Genomic DNA, 10000 nt, shown 5'->3' with positions numbered 1-10000 from the left:
TTTATAAATATAATTTCTCCACTCATGGTTACATGGGGAATAAAAAATTCTTAAATTTTTTTTTTAGTCATACCCCTAATATACATATATATACATATATATATAAATATATACAAATATATATATACATATACATACATATATATATATATATATACACACATATACATATATATAAATATATACATAAATAAATATATATATATACATATATATACATATATATACATATATATATATATATATATATATATATATATATATATATATATATATATATATATATATATATATATATATATATTATATATATTGGTAGGTGCTTTTAAAATTAAAAATATTTTTTGGTCTTAACTAACTTGAATATGTAACAAGTCCCTGAAATTATCTAAAAAAAAGTTTCTTCAAAAGTAAGTCAACCTGGTACTCCAAAAAAGCAATATTACAGTTGACTCTCGATATCTCAATTACTCGAACTTTATTTCTGGTCTCTTGTGCACTCGTTTGAACTAAAATCCTCTCAATATCAATCTTTTTTCCCAGTCCCCTCTGAGTTTGTGATATCGAGAGTCAACTGTAGCGAAAACAGTAATCATTTTATATATATCATTTTTTATTTTATCATTTATATCATATATATATATACATATATATATATATATATATATATATATATATATATATATATATATATATATATATATATATATATATATATATATATATATATATATATATATATATATATATATATACCCTCGGAATAAGGGTCGGCATTCAGCAATGACCTAACTAGGGTTAGGACTATTGTAATTGTTACTGTAAAAATCAAATACAATTACACATTACAATACAATAATATTGTGTGGTAATATTTCAGAAACAATAAAAAAAAATTAATTTTGGTATTGTATTGCTGTGATGAAAAACAATTACAATAAATATTGTATAGTTTTTTTTCTAACAATACAATAAAATTCGAGAACTATTGTATTGTATTGTTTTAATGAAATAAAATTACAATAACTATTGTATTGTTTTGATGCAAACAATTGCAATAACTATTGTAGTGTATTACTTAACATTAAAGTAGAAAAGCTAATGTATTTTAACTTATTTATATTTATCTCTGACGAACTTACTATTATTTTTGCTATTTTTTAGTTACGGATTTGCAATATATTGCAAATTTTATTTTTTACATATTTAGATTTCGCATCACCTATCTTGTTATTAAATTGATGAGCATTCTGTAGCTTATTACTGTAAAATATTCTGTAATTTTTAAACTTAAAGAAAACTATTCACTTCATTTTTATTATTTATTTTACCTTTCTCAGGATGTATTTTATGTTGAATCGTTGTCTTAGGTCTGCCGAATCCCTTTCATTTGCAGAAAAATGGTGGTTTCTTTTTTTTGATCCCGTTAACTTTGATTTTCAATATTTAAGGTTGCCCAATTTACCATTCTGGCACCCTTTTCCCCTCCCATTATGTTTCAGTAAAATAGAATCAATCATTAAATATTAGTTGTACCTTATTTCAAGGGTACAAAGGTATATAGTCGGCAACTGGACTATTAAAACAAATTTATTAAATTTTGACACTAAAATAATTTTTTTTTATCACAATCACAATATATTGTTACTGTATTACAAAGACGAATTACAATACAATATTTATTGTTATTGTAATGGGTCATTACAATACATTTTTTTTCAGATATTGTTATTATTTTATTAAGATGAATTGCAATACAATATTTATTGTTATTGTATTACAGAATTACAATAGTTGTAAATCAAGTCTTAATTTAGAAACAATAACAAGTATTGTTATTGTTTCTAAATTAAGCTAATACAATAACAATAATTATTGTTACTGTTATTGTTTTCATTACAATTACAATAGTCCTAACCCTAGACCTAACTGCATAACTATATTATATAACAATGCCGACCTAACTGCATAACTATAATATATTTTATATATATATAAAATATATATATTATATTGGTGATGTACCGAATGCACATTTTTGGCTGATCACAATACTGATGGACAAAAAAAGGCTGATACCATTGCCGATCAACAAAAAAAAACTAACTGATTATAAGAATAATCAACAGTTTAACTAAATATTAGCATTGAGGTCAGGATCAAGATCATCATGATCACCCTGCTACTGGTAATATGTAATCAAGTAGCATAAAAAATGTAGCATTAAAGCTGTCCAAGATGGACAGCATTCTTCTTCATATCCTGTCACTTCAGGGGTTCCTCAAGGTTCTATCTTTGGCCCTATACTCTTTTTAATTTATATTAATGATTTTCCAAATATCCTCACATCTAAGGTGGCTTTGTTCGTTAATGATGCTACCATTTATTCTTGTAAGAAGCCAACACTCTCTGATTGTTCAGAGGAGGCATTTGAGCTTGAAAAGGATCTCACTTCTGCTACAGCATGGAGCTCACAGTGGCTGGTGAACTGATGAACTCAGATAAAACTCAATTTTCTTTCAACTAATCATTATTGCAATAATCTAGATCTTCATATATTTATGAACGGTAATGTACTCAATGAGTCATCTACCCTTATTCTAGGATTAACTCTTACTTCCAATCTTTCTTGGAAACCATATATCAAATCCGTTGTAAAAATAGCATCTGCTAAGGTTGCATCTCTTTATTGAGCTCGACACTTTCTTACTCCAGATTCTATTTTCTATCTCTATAAATCTCAAATCCAGCCTTGTATGGAATACTGTTGCTATATCTGGGACATATCTTCCAATGATCCCCTTTCTCTTTTAGACTAGGTGCAAAAACACATTGTAAACATAGTTGGGCCTGCTCTTGCAGCTAACCTCCAAGCATTATCACATCGTCATGTTGCTTCTCTTTCTCTTTTCTAAAAATACTTTAATGGGTGCTCCTCTAAAGAGCTTGTGTCTCTTGTGCCATCTACTAAATTCATTCTCATGTTACTCGTCATTCAATCAAGTCTCATCCCTTTACTGTGACCGTTTTTAAGTGCTCCGAAAATTCTTATTCGCCTAGTTGTTTCCCACAAACATCAGTTCTTTGGAATTCACTTCCTTCAAATTGCTTTTCTGATTCATATAATTTGCAATCATTTAGGTCATCTGTCAATCGTTATTTTGCTCTATAAACTTCATCTTTTCTCTTCCAGTATTTCCAACACAGTGGTTGCTTGCAGCTTTATTGAAAGTGAATTTGTTTAAAAAAATATAACCTGGTAGATGTCTTGCTGCCACATAACTCTGACTTAAAATACACCTTTAGGGTTCTTGGTTGAGTTTAGACTATAGATGGTGTCTTAATATAAATATTTGTAATTTGGCTAATGTTAACATTTGTCTATTGCCTCGTAAAAAACTTTCATGGAAAATACTTTAGGGTTATACAGAAAATTGTCAGCCAGCCTTGCACTCCCTTTTCATTAATAGGCTGGAAAAGATTTAAACCTGTGTGATATTGTTTCCTATCTTGGATGATGAACGCTGGATCCTCTACACTCCTGTGTTGCTTCTCATCTATAATAATGATGTCCCTAATAATCTTATCCATTTATTTTATGGCTTTATTTGGTAAATGAAACAACCATTACTTCGGTCAAAAATGTTATTAGATTTTAATTGCTTTAAAAAAGCAGCCAGTCATGAATATGATCTATCTTTCAAGACTACATGGTGCTCCTATTTTATTACTTATTTACTCCTCATTCCATTCTATAGCTCTATAAATCTTTTATTCATTGTTGAATGGATATATATTCATCCTTATACTTGTGTCATATTTGGGCTAGTTCTTTTAATTATGTTTATTCTCTTTTAAACATAATCTAAAAACACTTTGTGAATGTAGTTGGACGTAGCTTCCAAAGCTTGTGCTTCTGTCCTAATTGTCACATGGTCTTTTTTCTACAACTAATACCATGGTCACTGATCAAGGAATGATCTCTCACACATCTCTTGCCTAATCTTAAAAACTCTGTACCAAAAAAGGTTGTTTGTAATTAAAGGTTGTTTGTAATTAAAGAAATTGTAACGTAAAAAGCTACAATTTCTTTAATTACAATCAAACTTTTATGTAAGGCACTGTTTTTTATTATAACTATTCCGATGATATTATCAATTTATTTTTGATATCAATTTATTTAAGAAACCAATTAGTCCAACCTAGTTAAAAAGATTTCCATTTCAATTGGCAATCTTTTTTAATTTTTTATTTTTTCACAACAATTGTGCCTTTAATCTTTTGTATATTAAATTTTTTCATATTTTTTACATAATTTATCTAATTTACTGAGAGAAAAAATCAAACTAATTTAATAAAAAACTTACTGCCAGTGTAATATCCTTGAGCATATACTATTCTAGATATAATCCAAACAACTCCAGACACCGATGAAATGATCTAAACATACATAAACAGTTAAAAAACATAGCTTGTGAATTATCTGGTTTCAACAGTAATTTTGAAGACAGACAAATTTATTTACTGAAAATTAAAAACTTTTATTTTAAACCATTGACAATAGCCTTGATACCATTAAGAATACATAGACATGTATAATAATAAAAGAAATACCGGGTGTTGGATTCCTCCGATAAGCAGGCAAAGCATAGTTTGAGTATAAACTTCAAGTCTAAAAATGAAAAACTCTGGACTCATACAAATTCATAAGGACACAGGAGCCTAGCATGAAATCTTTTTTAAACAAGATGAATCCTACTAACATACTTTAGCAGTCTTTTTTTTATTTTAGAATTAATTTTCGTATATTAACTATTATACTATATTATTTTTATAATTACTATAAAATTTTTACTTTTATACTATAAATTTAGATATCCAAAAAATCTCACTGATGTTCTAAAAATGAAATAGAGATAGACTAGGGTTATGTGAGTGAGTACAAGTCAATCAAAATATTCTGAAAAAAGTTGTTACATCAAGGATGTTTACAAATAGTAATAAGTACTAGTGTTTATTCTCTAGAAATTTTATGTTTGAATTTTTCTAATTTCTCAAGAAAATTAAACAATTTTTGTTGGCATGCTTAAACTGCAATATCTTTAATTTAAAATTATACCATATTGTCTGTGGTGTTGGTGTGCGCATAAATATCTTTTAAATTCACCAAAACAAATTTGAATATTAAGAAAAATAATAACTAAGGGAATAAAATAGGAACTGTTTATTATCTTTTACGTACATATTGTACTAATGTATGGTGAATTAATGTAGTAAGTGTTTGTTGACAAGTGGGGAAGCATGTTCGTATTTTTTCACGTTGGTAAATTATGTTTACATTTTAATGACTGTAACTGTAAAGTAACTATTAACGATTTGTAATAATAAGCAAAATGTTATTTAGTTTAAAAAAAGAGAACGAAATCTAAATTCTCGAACATTACTTATAACATAAAAAACGCCATAATGCAACCGACTCTTCCGTAGATTTTTTCTTATCATTTAGATATTTAATTCATATAATTAGTTTTTTATCAACAAAAATGAGCAAAACATAAAGATGTCTGGGTTTTAAAAGAAAAAATCTGATCCAGAAAATGCTATATGCAACATTTGCAGCAAACAGTTATATAAAAATTCATTAACTACTGGCTTCCACCAGCATCTACAAGGTGTCCACAAATTCCAAAGAAAAGAAGCCAAAATTATTAGTAGCTGTTCCACATCATCCCCATCAACATCTTGTCAACAAGTGAAACAACGATTGAGTAGTACTAATAACTAAACAGTTTTAACATTCATAAAACGGGCAACTTTGGAAGAAATAATTGCTTAAATGGCAACTGTTGATAGATTCTCTTTTAACCAGATAGCTAAAAGTGAATTTATATGACAGAGTATGACTGTGATGCAAGAGGATTCAAGCTACCACATCATTTCTGAGAAGTAGGACAATGATGGACTTTTATTATATTAAGAAAGAAGAGCTAGTAAAAAATACGGATTTAAAAGAGGAACAGAAAAAGTTCAGTGTGTCTATTGTTGAATGGACCAGTCTTGAAAATAAGATATTTATGGATAATCATTTATATGTAAATTAGAGATATCATGAATATTCGGTGACTCAATAAAAAAGGCAACAGTTTAATCGTTTATCCCATTAAAGTTAAACCATACTTTAAGTTCAGGTTGTGAAAATATCACCTTTAATAAGTTAGAGCTCTTTGTGCTAAATCGATTTATAGCATTTTCTGAAATGACTTCAGAAATGCAAGATACACCTGAGCTGATTATTTTTGAATTTTTATGAAATACTTTTAAGAGTATGAAACTTTTATGCATAAATTAAAATATTTGATGTTCAACGAATAATGCGTGCTGTGACACAACTTATTCATAAATGCCCACAGTGTAGTTGACTTAAGCACTACAACGAAGCAGGTTGGAACCCTCAAAATAATTAAGTGTTGCCGAATATTCGGCTGAATATTCATGGCATCTCTAATGTAAATTCTAAAGATTTATACAATCTGGGTTTAATATATATTTAAGGTAATTATGTAGCAGAAAAGACACTAGAAATATAAAAGGAAAAATTAAAGATCTTTAATCTGTTCTTAGACAAATGAGTGATGGAGCGTCTGTATTGCAAAAATTCAGAGATTGTCTCCTACTTATCTGCAATTGTTACATCCATGCTTTACATCTAGCAGTTATAAAGACATTTTATACTGAAAAAAAGAAATGCAATGATAAAAAAGATGATTATACTAATGATTCAGATGAAGTTGTTGAATATGAAGATGATTTTTCAGAAAATAAATTTGATTTGGAAAATAATGCACAGGAACAGTAAGTGCTGCAATTGAATAATTCAATTAAAGAAAAAAATGATGTATTACAGAGATATATAACTGAGAAAAAACCTAATGAATAAACTTTACTTTTGGATTGCAAAATAAGATGGAATACAATAGAAAATATGATAAAACAATTTTTAAGAAAAAAGGATGGCATTAAAAAGACTTAATCAGAACTAAACTTAAATCATCTATGGAAAGATCATTAGGTCAAAATCGCAGAAACAAGTAAAGATTCCACAGTATTAACTGAGAAAGGGTCTAAAATATTTATTTGGAACGTTAAAGGAAGTTAATTCTAAAATAAATTAAAAATTTCTACAGAAAATAAAAGAAATCAATTTATCTCAGTTCCAATGATCAAGACGCTCACTCTTTTTTTTTTTTAATTATGCACCAAATAATGAAATTTATAAAACTGCGGAAGACACACTAAATAGATTGTACTCCAACTGCTTGGAAACGGTGAGTGATGAGAACGACAATGATTTTGTTAATGCTGAAACGGAATTAACGGGTGATGCGGAAGTTATCGGACAAATCCTCATTTAATTATTTGAGCATAATAATTACTTTTTGTGGTTTTATGCATAGGCATAAACGTTCTATAAAATATAAACTTTATTATTTAAAACACAATTATTTAAAATGAGGTTAAATGCAGCTGAACGAGAATCTTTTCGAAAGCGACTAAAAATGTTTTTTGTAAATAAACCTAATAAAAATAATCATAAAAAAAAAAAAATCGTAAATCATTTTGAAAAGGAAGGATTTGCTCAAAGTACATTGTATGATAACCTAAAAAGACTTGAAACTGTTCAATCGTTTTCTGATAGAAAGCACCCTGGCCGTCCGACATCCTGGACTAGAGAAAAGAAAGCCGAATTAACGAGACTTGTTAACAATCGAAAAGAGGTCAGTCAGAGAAAAATATGTATTAAATTCGGTGTAAATCAATCAACAATTGGTCGTCAGTTGAAAAAAATGAATATTAAATATAGAAAACGTGAAAAGACTCCAAAATACACTATAGAACAACAAATAAAGGCAAAGAAAAGAAGCAGGAAACTAGTTAACCAACTCTATAACAAAAAATTGCTTCTAATCATCGATGACGAAAAATACTTTTGTTTTGCAGGGGACAACATGCCTGGAAATTCTGGATACTACAAAAACAACAAAAAGACATGTCCAGAAAGTGTTTGTTTTATAGGAAAAGAGAAATTTCCAAAAAATTATTAATCTGGATAGCCATATCTTCCAAGGCTGTAGCGATCAATTCATCAATCTATATTAATGAATGTTTAGAAAAACGACTTCTTCCATTTATTCAAAAGTGTCATGGAGACTTTAACTAATTATTTTGGCCAGATTTAGCAAGTTCTCATTATTCTAAAGATTCTCTAAATTGGATGGACCAATATGTCTATTACATCGATAAAGAATCTAATGTCCCAAATGTGCCTCAAGCACGACCAATTGAAAATTTTTGGGGACATTTGGCACAGAAGGTTTACGAGGAAGATTAGAAAGCTTCAACAGAGCATGTTTTGATTGATCGCATTAAACTAAAACTACAAGAAATTGATTTAAACTTTTTACAGTCGCATATGAAAGTCGTCAGAGCAAAATTGAGATCAATTGCAGATAGTGGTATTTTTTCATATAAAAAATAACATATTTTTATTAAAAGATAAATGCTTTATTTAAAAAAAATATAATAGTAGTTTGTTTTTTTATTTATAAATAAGTTATTGACGTTTTTATTTTGTCCGATAACTTCAGCATCACCCGTTAGAATGCAGTGTTAAAGTATAATTATCTCTTCAACAACAATTAAACTTAACAATTGAAAACACTATTAAAGAAATTAATAATGTGGATAGTATTAACAAAAGTACAAGTAAAACAATAAGACAAGGGACTGTCAACAATAAAACCTACATAAACACAAAATGAACAAAATAATAGTTTATCAAGCGAAACATTGAATGTGCTATGCTTTTTACAATTCCTTTTTTAAAACAAAGAAATAATTCCAAATTTACATTTATTAATTTAAAAAAATAAAATTTTGATATTTATTTTCAACTTTTAAACAATGTATTTAGCTTTTTGTACTTCTAAATAAACTCTAGTTTTTAAGGTCAATTTATTTCAATGGTTGTTAGTTATTGGTTATTATTTTCCAAATTTTTTTCGATTATTTAACAAAAAATTTTTTATGAAGCATGCAATTTCAAAGCTTTTTTTGTTATTGATTTCTTTCCTTAAATGTTTGCCAAGCTTATTTATATTGTATACCTATCATTAAACACTTGTGCACTAATATGTAACACTTTATGTTCTCAAGATTCTCAAGAAAGGAAAAGAAAAATCTTCATTTCTCAAGAAATAAAAATCACCGGGAAATGTCAAACACTAATATTACTAATACTGAGTAAACAACTGTCAAATTCAATAATAATAAAATGGAGAAAGTAATAATAATAATTATAATACAAGTAGAAATAAAAATAATGGTAGTGATAATAGCCAGTAAAAATAATAATAAAGATTATAAAAAGTATATACTATACTTTAATAGGAATAATAGTTATAACAACAAAAATAATAACAGCAATAATAACAATTATAACAACAATAATAACAATTATAACAACAATAATATAACAAAAGCAGAAATATAAAAATAATTATAACAATATTAACAACAGGAAGAATAATAATATTTATTAGGATAAAAATAACAATAACAATAATATTGATGAAGAGAATACTAATAACAATATTTCAGTTTAAAAAAGATAATAAATTTAACAAAAGATATTAAAATTAGTATTATAGCAGAACAAGAGAAAAAATATTAGATAAATAGAAGCTCAGAGTTAATATTATAAATAAGTTCAACATTTAGGTACAGATAACTTAAACAGAGTTAATATTATAAATAATAAGTTGTAGAAAGGTATAAGATTTATAAACAATATTTTTCTAAAAAACAATTTAAAGAGAGCAATTGTATATTTAGAGCAATTGTATATTTAGAGAATAATTTAAGAGATACTAGTAGGGAAGGGAGATCGCTCCATGTTTGTATGCTTTTATGTTGTATGGATTCATAGCCATAATGAACAGTA

At 27.2% G+C, this 10000-nt stretch overlaps 1 protein-coding gene across 1 annotated transcript in view; it reads right to left on the bottom strand.

The window, feature by feature from the left end:
• The window catches only part of LOC100214097 (glutathione S-transferase 3, mitochondrial), a 30362-nt gene that overhangs the window by 4020 nt on the left and 16342 nt on the right, over positions 1 to 10000 (bottom strand). The window contains exons 3-4 of the mRNA XM_065792335.1: positions 4615 to 4672; positions 4368 to 4440 (exon numbers count right to left, since the gene is read on the bottom strand). Of these exons, the coding sequence (XP_065648407.1) occupies positions 4368 to 4440; positions 4615 to 4672 (131 nt within the window). The remainder of the gene's footprint in view (positions 1 to 4367; positions 4441 to 4614; positions 4673 to 10000) is intronic.

This window comes from Hydra vulgaris, chromosome 03, assembly GCF_038396675.1.
Source record: "Hydra vulgaris chromosome 03, alternate assembly HydraT2T_AEP".
Taxonomy (NCBI): domain Eukaryota; kingdom Metazoa; phylum Cnidaria; class Hydrozoa; order Anthoathecata; family Hydridae; genus Hydra; species Hydra vulgaris.
Note: the sequence above shows the minus strand (reverse complement) of the source record. Positions and strands in the feature narration are given on the sequence as shown.